Genomic DNA, 22576 nt, shown 5'->3' on the forward strand with positions numbered 1-22576 from the left:
CATGACCATCTGTCTCTGAGCTACAAATGAGTTGTGCTCTGTCTGCTCAACCAGCTCTGTCTCACCTACAGCACACCTGGCCCACAAACCTCATTTGTCAAGAGAAAATCCCCAGCCAGTTGTTCTCCACAAAACTTTTCTAGAGCTGAAAGCCCTGTGTGTTTTGCAGTGCCAAATGCTTCACAGCAAGGGAGTCTCTGTGGCCACCCACATTATATTCAAATGCACAAATGAGCTAAGGAGGTTTGCATAAACAACTTGGTACAAAGTGCTGAGATGCTGCTGTATTTCTGCATGACAAGTTCATTACCATTTGGCATTGGCTCATGTTGATGTACAGTGAAAAAGAAAAGGGGGAGAGAGAGACTCTTCACAGTTACATTAATTTCATTTTATTTAATAAAAAACAGTATCAGATTAAAAATACAAACACTTCGGGTGATTATCCAGCGTTTTTCCCTGTGTGCCTTGTAGAGCTCAAACCAACCAAGGATTGGGAGAAAAAACAAAAAAAACCCCAAAAAATAACACCAAACAATTTTGGCCGGAGCTGTAAAATAATGTTGCACCAATTAAATTACACCAAATATATTATTATAACTTTGAAATGGCTTTCAGACCAATAAATAAAAAAAAGACAAATTCAAATAAAAAAGTTGACTTTGTATTACAAAAAAAAATTAAATAAGAATCACAACACTAATAGTAACAATGTGCAGTCAAGTTTGGTTTTTTTTTTCTCTTCTAGGAATGATAACATGCCAGTAAACATGTAACATGCCAGTAACATGCCAGTAATTCCCTACGTAACATTTCCAGTTTGGCAGCAAGCAGTCACTCACTCATTCACATTTGTACACAAGGAAGCAGGCCTGGGCAAAAGCCTCGGAGATAGGAGCCTTCAGGGTGCTCCTCACTTCCCTGCCACGGCCAGCTGAGCTCCCTTCCCTTCCTCCTGAAACCTCTGTAACTTCACTCAAGGTTTAGTGCCACGTGTGCAGGGAAGGTGCAATGCACTGGATAGCACTGCACAGGTCAGCACTGACTCATACCAGCTGAAGATGCAGCTCTTACACCCAGGGCATGAGTTTAAAGCCCTGGCTGCAAGGCACATCCACCCTTGTTTCAGAAAGGCCATGAAGACTACGCTGAGTTGTTTTAAAATGCACCACAGCAAACCTGTTAATTCAACACACTGCAAAATGGGGTGCTGGTTTGGGATGGGGCAAAAGAGCACATGCAGGGCTTGTGAGAGAAGATGAGACATCTGAATATCATACAGAGAGGTGCACATCTGTAGAGAAGTGACCTGCAGTTGCCCTTCCTGAGCAAATGACAGTGGGCCAGATTTCACTTGACCGCCTGAGAGTGCATCTCTCAGACATTTTGCGGTATTGACGCCATTTCTTTCAGAGTCAAATTTGGTCCAGTGTAAGTGAATAAGTAAAAGGTAAAAGTTCTCCACAGAGGCAGATTAACTGATTTAGGAAACTCAAGCTGGTTCATCTTTATGCTAGGTAGCTCACTCGATTTTTAGGAAGAACCAGCAGACTTAAGTACCATGACACAATGAATAAGAGGAATCTACAAGTGAAATAGCTCCCTGTCCCAGATGCCAACAATATATGGACTTATCCTCAGTTCCCAAGGAATCCCCAGAGGAATTCTATTCAGTTTCTGCACCATCTCTACAATTTTGAACAGAGTGGGTCAAACTCTGCTTTCAGTTCCAGTTACAGGGCAGGAGTGAGACCAGAACTTGACCCACGTCCCTCTGTTCTGGGTACGAGTGTGGCTACAAGTTTTGCAGCTGTGGATCATTTGACATCATCGGCTGAAACCTGTGATTTAATCACACCAGTGCACCTCTAAGAAAGCCAGGGGCTATGTGCTCATGGAAATGAGACTGAAATGCATCTGAAGATTCCAGTTTGCCCAGGCCTGTCAAACACACAGTGCCTTTCTGACATAGGCTTACATTCAGGAATCCAGTAGACCCATGTGGTACCTTTATGGGAGTTGAAGCCTTCGGTCTGGATAGCTGTATATGTCTGAGAACACAAACACATATCCTTTTTTTTTCTAACTGGTATCATTGTACACTCAGTACCAGCTACACTAGATAGAGGCAGGCCCACAACTTTATGCTAACTCTGTTATTAAATCTACCATTATCATTTCATCATTCAATTCTTCCTGCTCCGTTAACACCAACCTAGAAACATTTTCATTTGCAGAAAAGCATTGTCCCATTAACTTTCTGACCTCTATCCATTTCCTACATTCTACAACCTTTTTCATACCTAACATTCTGATTGCAAACTACTGTCACCCCCAAATACTACAAGCTAGCAGCAAGGTGGCACCTTTTGCTGACAGTGACTGAACTCTAAATTGGAGGGTCAGTTAACCCTTGAGACTCTTTGTCAGAACCATCTTTGTCTCGGCATTCATCTGGCTGGCCATTTTGAAAGAGTCACAGATTAAACATATGGGTTGAAATGTCTTAAAAGGTAATTTTGTTGCTGATAACACCCATTCCTTCCAGTTGCCATTATAATTTCTGTGGCTCTGTTTTTGCTGGTAAGTTGGAAACAATTTTAGAACTTTCTATTCACTGAAGAACAATGGGTCTGGATACTGTGGGAGGTCTAGATATGAATGCCTGCTCCATTGCTTGTCCACAAACACCTAATGAGGTTTTTCTGAGGCAAGTCTCTCAAATTATCTTAGAACACGTTCAGAGCCTCTCAGGTCACTCTGATGGAAGGGACCATGGTGACCACCTCACCTGGTGTCCTGCATAATGCAAGCCAAAGATTCCCACTGAGCAATCACTGTACTTAGACAAATGACTTCAGAGGGAAATAAAGCCTCCTGTTCTAAAAGGCATCCAAATCTGACGTGAAGAGTTCAGCTCATCTCTTCAAAAAGCTTAACTAATATTAATTACAAATCTCTCAAAACATGTGTCCCTCACTTCCAGTTTTAATTCTGTCTAGCTTTGACTTTGAGCCATCAAGTCTTGATGCTTTTGTCTGCTAGCTCCTGATGTGCTTTCACCACAGATACAAAGACCAAAGGTTTTTCTCTGGTCAGGTAGGAAATATTTTGAGGACGCAAAATTGGAGAAGTGTGAGATGACTTTGGGGTAACTTTACTCGGAGTTCAGCTAAGAAGGTACAGTCAACTCCTCTGAATCAAAACCTACCATTGTCAGCAAATCAGTGACCTGGCTTACTCCAGCATAAAGGTACACAGAATAACTCCCTTCCCTCCCTTTTCCCATCTTCCCTCTGCTAGTTGAGCTTGTTGCAGATCTCTAGGGCTTTCTTGTAGACCTGAGTCACATCATCCATGTCTGTAAGAAGAGAAAAACTGCTGTCCCCCAGACGGTTGCGGTAACGCTTTAGATACTGTGGCCGTGGGCGGTTCTGAAGTCCTTCGAAGTCTTGGATCTGGAGGAAATTTTCAGCAGACACACAGCTCCGTATTCTCTGCCTGTTTGGCCTGTTTTCTTGCAAATCCAACAAATCAAATGAGTCACTGGACAAAATACTGTCATCACTAATTACACTGGAAGGGCGACTGTAACTTCGAGGTAATGCGTCCCCAGGCAAGACCATTTCTTCCATGGCCTCCAGCGTTGGTGTGTCAGGGCTAATCAAAGCAGGTTCAGTGCTGTTGGTGGAGTACTTGCCGTTGTGCTTCAAGATGCCCTTACGCCTGCAGGAATGGCTGTAAGACCCATTTCTGGATGGCTCTGTGATCCCTGGAGAAGTGTCACTGTTTACTGTTTCATCATTATTGTCCAAGAGTTCAGAAGATTCACTTCTTTCTGGAGAGGAATAGTAGCCAGACTCCCTCTGCTGAGTCTTCTTTAAGATTCCTTTTTTTGGCATTAGTGAAGACTGCTTAGTGCCATATTTGCCAGCTACCTCTCCCTCTACAACACTTTTAATGGCCACGCCAGTCCTACACAACTCTTGCTCCATCTTAAAAGCAGAGGGTAACACTGGGCTGACAACTCCTTCAATGAAACCTGCACTGTGAGAGCGATGTTCACTGTTGCTCCTTTTCTTCAGGATGCCTTTGGGTCTCTTGGAGGTTGGTTTGGTTGCATTTTCAGCTCCCCCTTCCTGGATGGACTGTGCAATGTCATTTTCCTTTTTTGATTTTTTCAGAGACCTTTGTCTCTCTAGTGTGACTTCAGGACCTTTGGGCTTAGAAAGGCACTTGATTTTGGTATCAGTCTCTGGTTGGAGGCCAGTAGAACGGTGATGCCAATCAATGAACCTTGCCAGCAGTGGGGACTCAGAGTCCCGCATGGCATCACAGTCACAAACACTGCTCTTGTAGCCCCAGTTGACCCACCAGTGGTTGGCAATGTCTTCAATGGTTGCTCGGCGTTCAGGGTTCACCATCAGCATCCACCTGATAAGACCACGAGCATCTATAGGTGAAGAATGGCATGTAACATTCTTAGAACATGGGCATTCTTAGGTTTGTCAGTTTAAATTGAAAGCATGAAGACGATCAAATGAGCAAAAATAATGCTCCATACTACAGAGAAAGTGAAAAGGAACAAAGCTTTGACCATCAGTCGATGGAAAATACCTCTGAGCACTATCTTTTATCAGAAGAATATGATTCACTCTGGAAAATGTACTCTGGGCTCTCCAATAAATTAATGTTTGTACTGTATTAGAAAGTGAATAGTTCCATATTACTGAAGGAAGTCACCAATCTATTGACTCTAATAACAAAACGTAGAGGGAAATAAAACAAAATTGGGATATTTTAAATTATCTACACCTTATTGTTTCTGTATTTACTTTTTTCCTTAAACAATGCTGTCTTCTTTGTATTGTAAAGGTTTATTTCCATATAAAGAGCGAGAAGACAGAAAATTGAAAGGAATGGCAAACAACCAATACAAGATAAATATTCATTTAAATATAGTATTTGTATAGATATTTAAGGCTAGAAGGAGTCATTATAATCAATGAGTCAGACTTAGCTGCTACTCTTCTGTGAGGTGACTGCTCAATGTGCTATCCTAGAAGCCAATGTGGTGAACACAGTGGCATTAATCTAGATTTTGGCCTGCCTTCTTTAATAAGAGACTGTGTTGCTCTGACCATTCACCTTCTCTCTGCTTGTGATAGCCCACAGTGTAGTGAGAGGACTGTTCTGTACCAGTATGTTGTACCAGTTTGTCTGAACAATTCCACCTGCAATAGCTAACAGACATTCCAGTGCCACAGATCTACTTAAAAGAGCCCATTACAGCTCCCCAAGGCAGGATAATCTATCTGCTACAAAACTTTAATTTCAAAAGGGCTTTTAGAAAGTGTTGTATCCAGATGGGAATTTTTAACAGATTAATTCAGCACTAGAATGAGATTTATTTTTTTTGTGTACATCATTCTAATAAAACACTGTAACATGTTGGAAGGGGCCAAACAAAATGCTCCATTCTGAACTGCTATCAGCTGAGTACATGGCTATGCCTCCTTTTTCATACCTGAGGTCTGTGTTGGCTCACGATATTCTCCACTGCTGATCTGCCTGATAAGATTTTTGTGATCGAAGCCATCAAAGGGCATTGTTCCATAAACCAGAGTGTAAAGCAATACACCAAGGGCCCAGCTGTCAACCTGGAATACAGACACAACACATGTGAAGCCCAGGGAAGTTGATCCTTTCCCTTCTCCATGCTGTTGCACCACAAGAGCAGCATCATGTCCAGCTGCACCTACTGCTGGGCAAAATGGTATCTAACATCTCGCTAACCACCCACACACAATGTAAACAAAAGTGAAGCAGCTTAAGAACTTAAAATACAGGACAGACACAAGTGAACTCACATGTACAGTAACATTTGTATTAAGACTCCCTCTCAAGAATATTATCATCAAAGACATACCCATATCACCACAGAAAAACTGACCCTTCTTACCTCTGGGCCTCTATAAGGCCGCCCATTAACTATTTCAGGGGAAGCATACAGTGGGCTTCCACAAAAGGTCTGCAGAAACTTGTCTTTATGATAAAGGTTGGAGAGTCCAAAATCAGCAATCTGTAAATAGAATTGCAAAAGGCATTTGTAATATTAATGATTTCTTAGACTAACAAAAAAAACCCTTTATCAGGAAAGACTTAGCTATATTTGTCTCTGCCATAGGGATAACTCGATGTGGACTTTACTCTTCTCTCTAAAGATCCCTCAGAGAAGAAGGGCTCACAGGTTAAGTCCTCCTGATTAGGTACAAAGATGCTTTGGGTCCATTCACAAAGAGGCCACCAACTGCACAACCATCAGCTGGTAATTTTATCCTGGATGAACTGCATATGCTTGCAAAGATAATCTCATACTGGGAAACCTGCTGTGCACTGACTGCTCTTCATCTTGTATAGTCATTACTGCCAGAGAAAAGCAAGCAGATAGTACCACCCTTCTTATCACACACATGCAAGCCGAAAGTCAGGACCTTTAAATACAACAGGAGGAGGGATGCAAGAGTGATGCAGGAAGCTAAGCATTACTGAAAAAAGTGATTTTTTGAAATCATCTGCAATGTAGCTATGCCTGAATAAGGGGCAAAGTGAGGCAGTCACTCACTCCTCCAGATTCAGGGACATGGAGCTGAGGAATCTGAGCTGTTAAGCCCACAAGATGTCTATCACGAGATAATAAACACAAGTCTGGTTCTTAACTGGAAACAATGGGCCCAAATCCGGCTTGCCCAACACAAACAAAACTTCCCTTGGGACTGTTGGGAATTTTGCCCATGTAGGAATTGCAGGATCAGGTCCAAATATTTTGTTTACTTCAATTCTCTGTTCTTGTTCTTACAAAACAAAGGCTGAGGACAGTAACACTAAATACTCCCACAACTTCTGCATTTTCTTTGTTTCTCTGGCACAAGGCAACACATCTCATTTTCATCTTGTTTAAAACCCAAATGTTTCTGCTTCCCAGAGATACTTGTATTACTGCCCACAATCAACATAATGCCTACATAAAAGACATACAGCACAAGCATATAGAAGATATTGTAGCTATAAAAGACAGGAGTTTTCTCTGGCTTTTCTTCACCTTATTCATGTATTTTCTACAGAAAGAAATTAAATCCCAGGAATTTTCACAGAGAAAATTCAAGAAAACACAAAGTGAGTGGGGAAAAAAAGGACTTGCCAGCACCGTCATTCACTCTTGGCTTTCTAAAACGTGTATCATCAATGCCTCTAACACCTGTTGAATTACAATGTTCAGTGAACTCTTGGAAGAGGTGAAATCTTTTATTATCTCAACTGGTACAGCTACACTGAAAAACTACACAGTTGAGACAAAAGCAGAACATGTATCTGCTTTTTAAACAGATATAAATATATATATAGTTGTTAGATACTTTCATGTTAGAAATACAAACATTTTTAATATTTCCTTTTTACACAGTTTTTAAAGTCACAAGTCAGATATGAGATTTCATGATTCACTCTTCCCTGTTTTATGTTCTGCTTGTGCAGGTGTTTCACTGACAATCTGTATTCATCCTGCTCAAAGAGCAGCTGATTTCTGTTCATTAGTTTTAATTCATCTCAACATGTTCATTCATAGATTGAATTCACTCAGTCCCTCAGACAGCGTATTATCAACCCACAGCAGAAAATTCAACCCTTAAATAAATGTGGTTTGTAAAATCTTCATTGTATGGTTGGAATGTCATTGAAAACAGCTGGTGTAGAATTGCAGTCTGCAAACACATTCTCATGGCTCAGACTGCACTTAATTGCCTTAAATTCCACTTTCTTATCAAGTCACCCTGCCTGGCTTGCAGGAAGTTGGTTTTAAGCCTTATGAAGTGTGCCCTGTCAATCAGGGGAAGAATGGGATCATTTCAGTGTTAAAAATTTGTGCTGGTCATTGATTTTTATTTTAGTTCAGGAGGCAGCTAAGACAAGGACAAACACTGCACAGTGTGATTCCTTATGAAAATACATTCCTTTAACACCATGGAATGTATAAAATGCATGTGGATGTGCATTTATATATATATATATATATATATATATATATATATATACAGGGATACATACCATTGTTCACTCTAAGAAACTCTCAGAAGACTTGGGCATTCATGTTTTTATTTTGACCATTCAGGAAAAGAGTATTTATGTTACAATCCACTCCCATGCTCACAGACTGATGTTTATCAGCTTTTCCCATTAAAATTGTCATGCCCCCCAAAACAAGATTAATAGAAGCCAACATTACTTCATGTTCTTGGCACTTAAATGGAACTAAGTCAAAAAAGTTAAAAAAACTTCCTAAATTGGGAGGAGCAGAAAAGTGGACTTCCATTCCTCTTGCTTCAGGAGTATATGTTTTATATTTATTGTTAGCTATGATAAACCAGATGTAAGTTATTGTTGAAGTGTGGAATATAAATTCCACAAAGTTCACACTCATGGAAATTGTCAGCTTTATCCCACTTAAGAATCTGTCTCTCTGTTGTGCAGATAGAGAAATAATTAGGTTTCCTAAAGCAAATGAAATATATGTGCAGTTGGTGAGACTTCCAGCAAAGTAAATCCCAATTCTATACACTTAGTCTGTATGTACAAAACCCTTGTGGGTTTTTAGTGGTTAGTCTGATTGGTGTCCCCTTACCAGCCCAAGAGAATGTGCAGTTAGCAGGATTATGTTACTGTTGTACTTGCATTGTTCTACTTTTCTATCATTTTGGGCTTGATCACACCTTTACGTCAACCTCTGCTAGACATCTCTTTCAGCTGCAATTCCCAGCCCAGGAACCGTTTTCATCCCTACTGTGAACAAGGATGTTCAGTCTCACAAGTGTTTAAAGCTCAGATGATTCATTTATGTCTGCTGCATTTAGTGGTTTTCAGTAAAAGTCTGCAGGAAATAGTACTGCATACAAATCCTTGAAAAACCTAGTAGTACACCACAGATTGGATCACCTTTTTCCTCTCATTGCACTCTACCTCTGGCCTGTGGATAGGCAGACTCATCTGAATGTGTACTTTTTGTTGTTTCCAGACACTGGTGTTTCCTTGTTGCCTTATTCTAACATAACTGTGCTTCCAGAGATTTTTACTCACCATCACAACTCTTAAAAACAAGAAAAGATCCCTTCTTATGTCTCCATACACTGCTTTATGATTTCAATTTAATTATCTAAAGCTTAAGAATGGTTTCCAAGTTAGTGTAGTAACAAGTAAAATGGCCTGGGGCCCTTTTAGGTTGGATAATAATTTCTAATGGATTACTTGTCCTCTTTATTTCCTGTTTTAAAAGTATTGTTTAAGCTGCTATACAGAGATCCATTTTTACAACATCCTATTTTTTCTTCAATTATTACGAAATGTTTTTGTAAATCATAATGCATAGATCACTGGCTTCATCAGAAACATGTATGTTAATTGCACATTGCACCCAAGAACAAAGGGATTCCTTTAATTTTCCCATTCTTAAAATCAAACCACCAATTTTGTGTTTGTAATCCACTGAATGAAATATAAATACTAGGAAAGTACAAATAAGACTATCAATCCATTTCTAGAAAATGTCTTCCCCTGACTATTTGAAGCCTTCAGTCAATACCAAAGCCCTGCATTTTTTTTCTGCCTGAACAAACCACATGTAAATATTCTCAGAATGAGGACCTGATAAATTTACTCCTAATAAATAATTTACAGTTCCATATGTGTTTCCTTGCCAACAGTTACTGTTTAGTGAAACAAAGAAAAATTGGGAAGTGAAATTCTGTGCAAGTAACACAGAAACCACAGCAACATATTCAAAGATTCAGCACCAGGGAAATAGTGGCTGTATGTTTAACATCAAGTATTCAAAGTTGACCTTAGTCACAAGGTTTAAAAAAAGAGAGCACAAAGAAAAAAAAGAAACATACCAGAAGTCACCTCTTGAAGCAATCCAAATTCAAACACTATTGACTGTAAGATATATGAAATATCAATACCTTCCTGAGTTCAGTCTGGTTTTCAGCATCATAAGACCCTTTGCACAAGTAGTGACTAGGGGACAGCCAAGAAGCCACTTGCCCATGTCAAGGCAGCCTTGCCTGCTCAGAGGCCTTAACATTGAAGAGATGTAGCTGAGAAAAGGTTGGAAATATGAAAAATACCTACAGCACTTTAAACACCATGCAAGACAGGAAAGGGAAACCCTCAAGAAAAAGACGTCCAAATGACTGGAAGGTACATGAGGAGGCAGAACTACCTGAATTTCTTCCACAGCAATGCCACTTGCTATGGCATCTCTGGTTCTGAAGCCCCTGGGTCAGCTCCAAGTGTGGACCAGACAAAGCCACTTGTACTTGCCCTATCCTTCCACTCTACCCACAGAAGAACAACTCCCATAAAGGAGAGAGGGGCGGGAACGGAGCTCTGTCTGACAAAGCTCAGCTCCCCAGGGGCTTGAGGAAGTAATTGGTTTTGCATATGAGGACCACGGTGCAGAGATCCAGCCCTCCACAGCTAGCAAATTCCACAAATTCCTCTTCTCTCTCAAGAATTCTCTGATTAGCTGGGAAGATAGTTTGGCATGTAATGTGGAAAGAAAGGTCATCCTGCCTGCGGAAGCCTGATTCGTATACAATGTCCTAGAAAGGCTACTTTTTGTTTTCAGTACTGCTGAGAAAGGCTCTGGCTGCTGCAGACAGCAGCCCTGTAGAACAGGAGAGAGGAGTTCTGCTCCAATGCTGGATGCTAACAGCAAAACATCCAAATATTGCATTGGATGGGCCTTCTGTAAAAGACTATTTTTGGAAACCACATATTTATGTGCTTTTAATGTACTAGCTGATCCAAGTTAGCTTCTGTCATCAGCATTACACAGATGGCATTGACCACGTTACTTTCCATTTCCATTGCACATCAGCTCAAAATGAAGACGATCTCTCCAGTGTGAAGCACAGAAGGCAGTGCCTACAGCCCCAGGGCTTTCAGGGGAGACAAAAGGAAGACCCAGGCTATTTAGGTACTGGGCTAGTGCCTTGATTACTTTTTTAATTAAACAAGGATGCTCAAGCATCAGCAGAAACTCTTTGGTGTTCCTCCCTCTGCTTGTTTGCCCAAGGATGAGCACATCCAGCCACCCTTACATCCAGCTACCCAAGGAGAAACAAAGGTGAAAGTGAAACAGGTTCAGCCACCTGGAAATTACACTTACTTTATAGAGGAATATAGATAGGATATATGTAGGATTTTACTCTGGAAATTAAATCTCTGTATTATTTAACTTTGTACAACAACTATAAACAATAAAAAGAAAAGACAGGAAAAAGGGTCATTCTCTTGCTTTCACTGGGGAGAAATGGTATGGAAATTACATCACTGACATCACTATCCAAAGTATACGTTTGTATCTGAAGTTCCAAGGCCATTTCCTAATGAAGCACATGTGCTTTACTAGGTTTATTTTGCAACTCTATTTGCTTATTTTCCAGCCATGATCAAAAGAACATCCAGACTGTTCTGTAGGAGGCACTTGAACCCTGTAGATCAGAACAGTTTTTTCCTAGCCCCAGAAGTAGCCAGCAATAATATCATTTGTAAAATAAGCCCAATTGCATGGAATGCTCTGCTGTTTTCTATCAGTGGGAAGATACTGCATTGGGAACTGTGGCTTTTGCATGGCAGGACAAGGCCTTCTCCTCCAAAGTATTCAAAGCTTCATTTAGTGTATATTACTGGGAATCAGTGGTGTCTTCCCCCAACCTCCAAAACTCTGAGCCTCTTGCCAGATACTGTTGCTTAGTAGCTGTTGCCATAACAATGGCTCTTCTAATACCTTGGGTAAAAATGTTATAAAACATGCAAATCCATTCTGAGAAACTAAGAAAAAGAATCCTACCTTAATATTAAAATTGTCATCAAGAAGAATGTTTTCCAATTTTAGGTCCCTGTGGACAACACCATTCTGAAACAAGGAAGAAAAAAACAGAGAAGTGCGTGAGAAAACATTGGGAAAATTAAAGGTGAGCTGGCAGGGTGGTCTTTGCATCTACATTTCAGGGCTGATTTCACTGTCATAACACTCATGGCCCAGTGACTAGTGGCAGGCGCTGTTATTAGTCACTTGGTGTGTGGTTAAGGGAAGAATGACTGGAATCTGTCCTCCCACAGACACTCTGAAACAGCAGGGGGGTGGGGGGTGGAGGGCTGGGGGGTGTCTTTTCGGAACTTAATTTCATCCTGGATCCTGCCCCCAGTGTGTGAAAGCAGGATGTTCTTCCCAGGCATCAGAAACCAGTATCTGTCAATGACGTTAGCCCCTACAAAAGCCCTCATTCCTCCAATGAGCAGCCACGTGGATTGGGAGAGTTATAATCCCATAGGATTGTAAATGTTAGGGTCTAGGTCAGAACCTTCTTTACAGAAACTTGGGAAAATTAAATGTATCAGGAATGGCACTGCAGTTTTTCAGCTCTATGCAGTGAGGACTTTGAGAAACCCCCTTTTTATCAGAATTCAAGTAGAGACTTAAGTGTTTTAAGAATTCAAATTAAAATTGTGTGAGCTGCTCATTGCCTTTAACGCTATATAAGTTTTGGCTCTATGCAGTTTTTTCATAAACAGGGATAAATGTCCATGATGACAGCCAGTCAGCTACCTTGGATTTAATTGCTTGACTTGTCATTCCAAGTGGATACCATGATGGATAAGGTCATTAGCAAATGGTATCTTTCCTGCTACATCTGGTAAAGTTACTTTTACCTATCCAGAATGAGTATGTACTAAAACTCATGCATGAACCTCATAGCTTTCTCTTGGCTTTTTATTTCATATATTGTATCTCCTATTCTCAAGTTGTTTAATAATATATTCAAATTGCAAACTAACATTTGTTTGAATGTATTAATATTAATGCTGTAGAGGTTATATGGGATGCCTTCTTTAGTTGATGTTGTAATTTTTGAGGTTTTAAATGACAGGAGAATTATTTTCAAGGCAAAAATGCAAAGTAGGCCTAAAGTAAGGGTGTGTCTGGTATCTGTCATAGCACAGGAAAACATCATTAGTCTTTAAAAAGGCAGTGGATTCAGCGTAGTGCTTTTAATGAAGATCTCCTGTTGTACTGATAAAATCATGTGCACTGATACTTAATAATGAATGCTGTTGCCTCAGACATACTTTGAAATATATGCCAGTAATCAGCCTTGAAACAGCATTTTTCACCATGAAATCCTTTGCTCACCTTGTGGCAGTAATGCACAGCAGAGACGATTTGTCGGAAGAAGTGTCTTGTCTCTCTTTCACTTAATCGCCGCCTCTCACTGATGTAATCGTACAACTCTCCTTTACTTGCATACTCCATGATGATAACAATCTTATCTTTATTTTCAAACACTGCACAGAAGAAAAGAAAAAAACACCACAATTGATTCAATACATTTGAAAACTGACACTTGAAAGAGTGAAGACTTGGGATGTCTGACCACATCCTAGACCACCACTGCAGGCTAGAAAGATGTACTAACAAATCCCACTGCAAAAAGCCAAAACTACTTTTTACCAGAGGAAAATTACAACATCTCAGACCAAGAGAAGGAAGTTGAGTTTATCCTCTCTTTCAAATGGCTACACAAACCTCTTTTTCTCAAATAATATGGGGTCAGAAGGTGGTAAAGTCAACTTATCGTAGTGAGGTGAGGTGGACATTTATGCCAGTAAAACAGCTCCTGCTCCAGCACAGAATTCCTTATACAAGTAGCCCACTTGAGGCCAGAGGACAGAAGCGGACAGGAGCCCTCATATAATTTGGAAAGGGTTCATAGAAGGCATAATAAATTCTTGTATTCAGTAACTGATACAGGATTGTCATTTGGCTTAAAATGACAGCTGGTTGGCTTTCACCTTCCACCAAAATCCAACAAGTGAACTGATAGATGTGTCCTCCCCCATCCCAACTCTGTGTGACAGCATGGCGGGCATGGCCACCTGAGTTTGCTGTGGCTGCAGCACCTCCAGAGCTGTACAGCTCTTGTCAGTGTGGCTCTGTACCCCGTCTCATGCAACCAACTCTTCCTCCAGCTACCTTATCGACTGCCCCTACCACATGTCCCACTGCATGTCACAGACTGCATGCTGTAATCCTCTGTCTGTTGTGCAGAGCTGGCAGCAATGCACAACACCAGCGTAAGCAGAGCAAGGAAAATCATCTCATACACATCACAGCCCGGCTCTTCTTCAGGGCTGAGAGTTTGCTGCATCACATGCTGTCAAGGACTTTGCTGTGAGTGGCAGATAACTAATATTTAATCTAGTAAAGCAGGCTGTTAATAGTCTGGAATTGCTGTAGTTTCCTAGCTGCTAAATAGTTCTTCTCTTTTGTGACCAAAAATCCATTGCAACCTACTGGAAACTTCCTGCACCTGCCATAAGTAACCACTGCTATATGAAAACATGGTGATTTTCCTTTTCTTTTTAACTGTGGCAGCACTGATCACACTGGCAGCAAGGCCAGTATACAAATTAATGAGGTTAAAGGGTTTATGACAAACAGATGTTAGTTTTGACCAGCCCTACTGTAATGATGCCTTCCTATATCTCTTTATCAAAGCTCAGCCAGTAGTCTTTGTTGATATAAAAAAAACCCAGAATTAAGCTTCAGCTTTTGCAGTGAAATGTGAAGCTACCTCTCTTAACACACAGATATTTACTTCTCTGAGGCCTTGTCTCATGTCCTCTCACACCTTGTCACTCAAATCTACAAGCCAAAGCCTCTGCAGTTCACTCTAACACCCCTGAATCCCAGCCAAACAGCTCTGATAAAAGAAAGAGCAAACAGCCAGATAAAATTGGCTGCTTACTTGTCTGCTGGCCTCACTGTACCCCGAAGCAGAGGCCTCTGCCAGCAATTACATCCTATGTGCATCCTCATTAGCAATAAACTTCGGAAACTGGGAAAGCCGTCTCTGGATGGATTATACATACAGTATCCTCTCCAAGAACGACAGACTGATACTGTCTGGGAAAAACTGAACATGCCCCATGTCATTCAGGGAGGTGCTGTGATGTGTTACCAATAAACAGTAATGTGCACATTCACTTCTCTAAGCTCAGAAAGGCTTGTTAGGTACAGGCTTGTTTAAGAAGACAAAAAGAAATAGTTTTAGTAAGCTGAGACAAATCACTGAAAATGCTCTCATATAAGAGATATGATTTAAAACAAACACATAAACCACACAACAACAACAACAAAGTCCCTCCCAAACCCCGAGTCCATGAGTTAGGGGTTACTGTATCATGCACATATAGGTGAAGTTGCCACAAGACACAAACGATCTCAGTGTACTTCCATGGAAATGCATATCCCAAGCAGTTCCAGCTGAGGACCACCCTCAGCTCAGAGGCACATTTGTTCTTGGCTCTTCTTGCCCTACTCCTCCAAAAGCTGATACCCCACCAGGTGTTCAGTGCTGCTGATGACAGTAACAACAATAATAGCCCTGCCATGATAGAGCATTCTTCCAGACTGTGTTTTTATGAAAGTTTTGCCTTTATTACTCAGTCCTAAGAGTTTTCTCAAATCATCCTTGATGTTCTGAAGTTTTAAATCCTAAAATGTAATTCTTTTGGACTCAAATTTGCCATATTAATACAAGTCCTGATGCAGATGTATTTTCCAACATTTCTACAGAAATGAGGTAGAAAGCATTTGGTTTGGAGGAATGTGCATTCAAAGGCGCTTTCCATTTCAAATTTTCTCTTACACCCTCTAGGAAACTGAGATAACACCATCATGCTGAATTTAGGAAAGCATAAATCCCTGTTCCAAATTTCAAATTTTTGTCACAAAGCCACACTAGAATCAATGAGAACAGAACTGTTCCAGAAACTTGTATTTGGCTTTCAGTTTACTGGCACATTTTTCTTCACAAGGAAGATTTTGAGAGGGAAACTATTCTTGAACTTAGGTAACATTACAGAGGCCTCCTCACCATCACCATAGCTGAACAATTACAGAATTAAACAGCAAATAGTTTCTCTACCCAGGAACAGAGGTGAATAGGGAGGTATTTTTTTTACAACTGCGTCATTTCACATCAGAGCACCTCCACTTTATCAGCTGAACCTCAGGAGTGGGCACACAGCTATTTCCCACAGAGAGGGAACTAAACAGCAGACAAAATATCTAAAATGAGAGCTGCAGCTGAAGGAAGAGGAGGTTGAAAAGCAGTGGGATTTATGTCTATACACACACTGCCTTAAAGAGGAATTTAGTGGTCAAGACTATCAGGCAAGTGACAAAGTGGTATTCTGGCAAGTCTCACACTATCAGCCAAATACACCATGAATTTTCACAGTAGTATTTAGGATGTCAGGCAGGTTTCACATAGGCACTTCTGAATTTCCCTTCTGAGCACAGCATGTAGTTTTATAAACACATGCTCAAGAACGCCTTGTGGCCAATGGCTGGTGGAAGAGAAGAGGGCATTAATTAAAGGCTGGATTGACTTACTGCAAAGAATAATGAGGTAATAAATATACTGCCCTGTTAGCACCTGGGCTGTAACCTGTGGGCTGATGACAGATGGGTTGCCTCCATATAGCTTCTGGGACTGCTTGGTTTACTCTTTGTTTTTGCTGCAGATGATTTATTACCTGCCATTCTACTGCATAATCATTCTGAAACTCACCCCCACCTACAAGTGTGCCTGAACCCTGGTTGCACCTTCTGCCAGCAGAGAAGCATGGCTTTGGCAGGATGCTGAACTCCAGGAACCTCCCAAATCTTGCTTCTTCTGGGACAGCCATGTCAGATAAGTCTGCTCCTCAGCCCTGAGCAAGGTCAAGGGAAGGAGACCACATATGAGTACGGTGGGGCTGCTTTAGCTTCTTTCAAACTATCAATACTCTGTAAATGGCTAGCCAAATTAGATAAGTAAAAAAAAAAATCAGTACCAACACCCAGACATGGATAGCAGGGGAGATGGCCTGCCAATTAGGAATCAAGAATGGTGGGGGGGTTGCTTAGATAGAGGCATGAGCCTCACCTATTAGAGGGAACAGCAGCAGGAGAAATGCTTGCTACCAGCTATGCATAATCTATTTCTGAGCAACTGTGTTTATTTTCACCACTCTGCAAGCTGGGTTACTCTGAGAGTTGCAACAAGACCTTGATGTGCCTGGAGGGCCGCTGCACTTCCTCAGCCATGGTGGTCAAGTGCTGCTGCAGAGCAGTGCTTGCAAGTCACTGCTACTCCTCAGCAGACAGAGCCTCCCAGCTGAAGGACTGACTGTGGAGATGACCACACTTTATGCAGTCACAGGGGAGGAAGCAGGGAGAGCAGTTTAAGAGCACATCAGGAACCAGGAGCAGGAACAGCACAAACCTCAAGGTGTGAGGAACAACATGATTGTATCCCCAGGAGACGAGCAAAGGACTAGGACACTGGCCACAGCTACATGGAGAAACAGCATTTTCCAGGGGGCTACAAGGTTGTGGGATTTGGTCTGGTCACCCCAACAGCCTTGGGAATCCAATCAGCAAAGGGTACTTAAGATACAGTGGTCAAAGATTTCTTACTTTTCTTTAAACCCCACCCTTAAGTCTAATGTGTTTGTTTCTTTTTTAGAAGTGACAAAGAAAAAGTCTATACCTCCAAGTTCATAACTGAAACCAAATCGGCTGACTTCAAAGTTCCTTGAAGAACATAAACGTGAAATTGCGAAAGAATTTCATTTTTCACTATCAAAGACATATCTGAGACAAAGTACATTTTGTTACGTGAACAACCTGTCCCTCTTTCACAGGTTGTTCTACTATAGTAATAGCTCTTGCACATAATCTCTCCACTTATTTATAGTTAGAGGCTGTGAAATTATGACCTCAGCTTCTATCTACAGCCTCCCATTTTCCAAATAGCGCTGGTTGACCTCTTGCTCATCAGCACTCTTCTTTTCAACCCTACTGCCAAATTTGTCCCTCTATCTACACCAAAGTCACCTCCTCTGAAACTCATGGGACAAGTCTGACACCAAATGAACACACTCACTACATTTCTTCTCTGCTAAGATGTGCTTCACCGTAAAATTGTTGAAAGCCCAGATGGGCAAGTTTTTCAAACATCAGTCAGAAGGATTTAATGGTACATTGTACACCCCTCTATTAGGACAGCTCACTTTGGACTGACTTACTACCAAAATAAAATGAAAAAAAAAAGCAGGAGGCTTTTGCCCTTCCTCGAAGCTCATAGAATCTGAAGTCAGTGAGTGCTGAGGGGGGTAGATTATTTCCCCCCCTCCCAAAAAGACTATCTCCTTGTGGACTGATTCCATTTGGTTTACATGTAACCCTGGGGTAAGGATTTTAGTTTGTTAGTTTAAGAGGGGTGGCCAATCTCTTTGCACTGGAACTATTTGAATTCTCCTCATGCCTTTGCTCTCTATCAGAGCAATCTCCTAAATTAGTTCCAGTATGTTGACATTCCTTCCATCTGGTGTCTTTCCATTCAGTGGTATTTTTATTACTCTCCTAACAGCCGCAGACAGAAGTACCTTTCCACTGCTACAAAATGCTCTTTTATTAAAGGTCAGCCAAATCAAAAGAACAAGTGAGTTTGTTTTTAATTTTGGAGATGCAGACTAGAATAACCTTTTCATTCAGAAAATTCATGTATGACCCAATTACCTCACTTGTGTAATAAGCCTTGAATTATTCTTCAAAAAGTCATGCGAGTACTGAAAACTGTCTTTTACCTTAGAAATTCAGCCTGATTCAGCTTTTGTATTTTTGACTGTTTTACAGCCCCTTGGCATAATTTTTATTTAGGTAATTGTTTGTTTGGGTTTTTTTTTGTAGTAGTATTTTATTACTGTTTTTAACAGAGCATATAGCAGACATGACAATATCCCAGGTCCAATGAGAAAACCATATACTTAATTATAATTGAAGATATCAAGATATAAAATATGTGTTCTAATGCTAAACTTGTGTTAAATTATTTTTCTGAATTATAGCCTTATTCAGCCAAATTGCATCTCCTTTTAAATTAAAGGAACGTAGCTCCTTTATTATGGCATGCTGTCTGATTTAAAAAGATCATGCAATAATCTTTTTAAATCAGACAGCATGCCATAATTTACTCCCTAGTGAGGAGATTAAATCAGAATGGGAACTATTATCCTTGGTGAGGTTGTTTCTCGCAGAGCAAGACTGAGGATATGCAGATTATGATGGTTTGCTCTTTAGAAGGAAGGAAAAATGACAGTTGCTAATTTGGCCACAATAACACATTACATTAATTGTCTTTGTTTCAGCAAAGAATACAAGCACTAACTCCCCTTTATTTAAACATGATTTAAACAGTTGAGGAACTCAGATAAGCAAATATTTACATTACTATGGTAGGACTGTGTAAATGGGAAGATGGAAATAAATTTAATCACTGCTGGCAATCAGTTTGACTTTTAAACTGGACCTGCCGTGATCTCACACATTTGAGTTTATGTCATGTCCAATGAAGTGCTGTTTAGGTAATCACCCTGAATGGCAGGAAATTCATAAAGCTGGGGTAGGGCAACTAAAGAGTTAAGTTTGTTTATTCTTGTTTCATTAGTATCTCCAGACACCTGAAATATTACTTGATGTTCTTGGATGTTATCAACTGAAAACAATGAGAATAAAGTACTTGAAGGTCAAAAGCCTACATAATTAGAGGAAATCAATTAGAAATGTGGTTAAACAGTATCATTACTGAAGTACTTTCTCTTGGCCAAAAAAAAAAAAAAGAATAATTTCAGCTTTCCAACTTCCAGCATTCTTGATTAAAGCCCAGTCATCCATGTGATGTTTAAAGGGACTCGTGGCTTTTTCAGGTGTTTTGCACACAGAAGGGGTGGGGTCATTAGGCACCAAAGGTTTTTTTGATTATGTGTGAAAACCAGGAGATAGCAAAGGCTTGGACAGAGGCTGAGATTGCTCTGAAGTGTCACAGCCTGAGACAAGTGACTGTTTTGCCACCCCGGGCCCTGGCTGCTGCCCCACCCTAAGGTCCACATGCATCTGATGGTGGAGACACTTGTTTGAGCCAGTGCTGCTGCAGGGATGCAGTTCCTCAGCAATGGCTTGTATCCACACACCTTTAACAGCTGCCACAGGCAGATTTCTGACAATGCAGCTGGTTTTGCTGATGATATGGTGATTTGACTGACACAGCTTCCCATACTGGAGATAGGCCTATGTGTGAAACACCAAGTGTGTTTATGCTTTGTTGCATGAAGTCTGGCACAAAACATGAGATTGCACATGTATTTGGCAAGTGCAGTGAGTATCCTGGAATACTATGCCACTGCTGTTACACACTGTCAGATTATCTCCTATTGCCTTTGGGGTTTGAAAGTAGAGCTGAACCAGTCTCCTGATTAAGCATGCAACCTAGCTCAAGCCATTGTGGACTGGCAGACATATGATGGAGAATCTCTCTGCTTTCTCTTAAGAGTACCAAAAAAGCAACCTAGAAGAAAAAAGAAGTGCATCTTACTTGGGAGTTCCATATTTTGTGCTTTGTTAACGTAAAGTGTGCAGCACTCTTATAAGCATCCTGGCCCCAGTTCAGCAAGAGCACTTCAGCCCACTTTCCTTCAGTTACTCACTTACATTAATGCCATCATGTTCCACAAGCACCAAATTTTAATCCTAATGTTTATTCATTCTCCAGGGAAGATCTTCAGTAAACTATTTCTACAAACATGTTATCTAATAGTTTGTTCACCTTTAAGTACATTTTGCAAAAGGGCAGACTTTGTATGTTTCTGCTGACCAAGGACAACTCTTTCAGCACAGAAACAGTCATGCAGACAACTGTACTTCACACTACAAAGACTCAAGAGCTCACTCCTAAACATATCAAGTGTAACTTTACCCTCATGATTGGCCCAACACATGTTTAAATGTTTGCAGAATGTTCCTTCCCTGGTTTAACTTTTATAAAGTATTGCCAGATGAGGTAGTCTTTGCACTCAAGCTACCCCTGGAAAAATATGTTAGCTCTCAAAGGCTTTATTATAAAATGTTGGAGTTTTCAAGGCAAAAAAGCAATAGGGCTAAGGAAGGGTGAGGGGCAGGGCAGAGACAGACAGATGAATGGACAGAGGCATTATTCTATAAATTAAAATGTATGTGCTGAAATCAGAATACTGCCAGCAAAGCCGACTTCATTTATCCGGCCCCTTTCAAGGAGTTTAAAGTCACTTAAAGGAGCACTTCCCTCACAGCTACACTCGATAGATTGCCAATTACAGCCCTGCTGAGAGGATAGAATTTCTTTAGTCACAACTGTACATCTGCCCTGGCAGTAATCGGCAAGGTCCATGCCTTATGATTAGGTTACAAAGAAGTATCTCTAAACTGGAAAGCTTCCACACATCTGAATTTGCTTGGTATCAATAAAAAAAGATAAGGTTGTCTTTACATCAAGTAGACAAATTCAGAGGTTAATTGCTATTAGCAGGAAGGTCAAAAGGATACCTAAACAAGACCCTACTTAAGGAAAACACATGTTTGTAAATGCAGTACAGAGAGCTTTCAAAGATTATTACAGGAATATCCAGCATTGTCCATGGTACATATATCTGTGCAACCTGGCACTTATAGAGAGAGCTGTCAAATGTACAGTGGCAGTCTGGAAACGTGCAGTAAAAATTTGTGAGATAGAAGTAAAATATCTCTAGGGTGGCTTCAGTCTTAAGGTTAAGCATCTGATCTAAGTTAGTCAGCTAGATTCCAAGAGGAGCCTCCAATATGTCATTTATCCCACTTATCTGAGAAAACATCTCCGAGGAGGCAGCCAACCACCCTGGGAATATGCTGATCTCTTTTGACTAGAGAGGGACACTAGATTTGTAGCATAGACCAACTGCAGAAATGTTGGGTTGCTTTATTTTAGTGAGATTAAACCCATCTCTTAGGATTTACTGACTTCAACATTTTCTGTCAGGGGATAGCAATATAATCACTCTTTATGCATCACTCAAGAGGAAAATCTATGTGTTTAAAGTCCAACTTTTGAGAGGACACAAACACTTCAGTCCTTGATGCAGTAGTCACTTAAATTCACAACAAGTACTCTTAGCTTCAAGAGAAGCACACACTCAAGGGCCCCTGAGGTCACACCCTCACCTCTGAGCAGCTCTTGTGGGTTCAGCTGCACAACCACACATCTTCCCAGTGCTACCACATCTTAAGTTACAGCACTGGCTGCTACAGGCCAAATACGGACTCTGACTGCTTAGAAAACGCACCAGAACCTGACATAGGTGCTCATCCTCCTCAGACAAGATGAATTCTCCATCATGGAGCTCAACTGGTTCTGCTGCAGAAGCACTGCTCCTCCCCCACAGGGCCAGAGAGGGAAGTTTTACTCCCACAGGACTTAGTGTCTGCTTCCTAAAAATGCTGTAATCTTTTTCACTTTTACAAATATTTTAACTCAGTAAAAACAATTTAAAGTACGAATGAGAAAGGCAACTGGTCAAAGAACCACAGCATACTTAATATTTTTTTCTTCCTGAGTTCCCA

At 40.8% G+C, this 22576-nt stretch overlaps 1 protein-coding gene across 1 annotated transcript in view; it reads right to left on the reverse strand.

Annotated features, from left to right (window-relative positions):
* Positions 1-369: 369 nt before the first annotated feature.
* NUAK1 (NUAK family kinase 1) overlaps positions 370-22576 on the reverse strand; it is a 45643-nt gene continuing 23436 nt past the window's right edge. Inside the window, exons 3-7 of the mRNA XM_021536077.4 lie at positions 13250-13401; positions 11906-11971; positions 5963-6082; positions 5528-5660; positions 370-4453 (exon numbers count right to left, since the gene is read on the reverse strand). Coding sequence (XP_021391752.3) covers positions 3300-4453; positions 5528-5660; positions 5963-6082; positions 11906-11971; positions 13250-13401 — 1625 coding nt within the window. The 3' untranslated portion in view covers positions 370-3299. The remainder of the gene's footprint in view (positions 4454-5527; positions 5661-5962; positions 6083-11905; positions 11972-13249; positions 13402-22576) is intronic.

This window comes from Lonchura striata, chromosome 1A (genome assembly GCF_050655825.1).
Source record: "Lonchura striata isolate lonStrDom1 chromosome 1A, ASM5065582v1, whole genome shotgun sequence".
In the NCBI taxonomy this organism is placed as follows: Eukaryota; Metazoa; Chordata; class Aves; order Passeriformes; family Estrildidae; genus Lonchura; species Lonchura striata.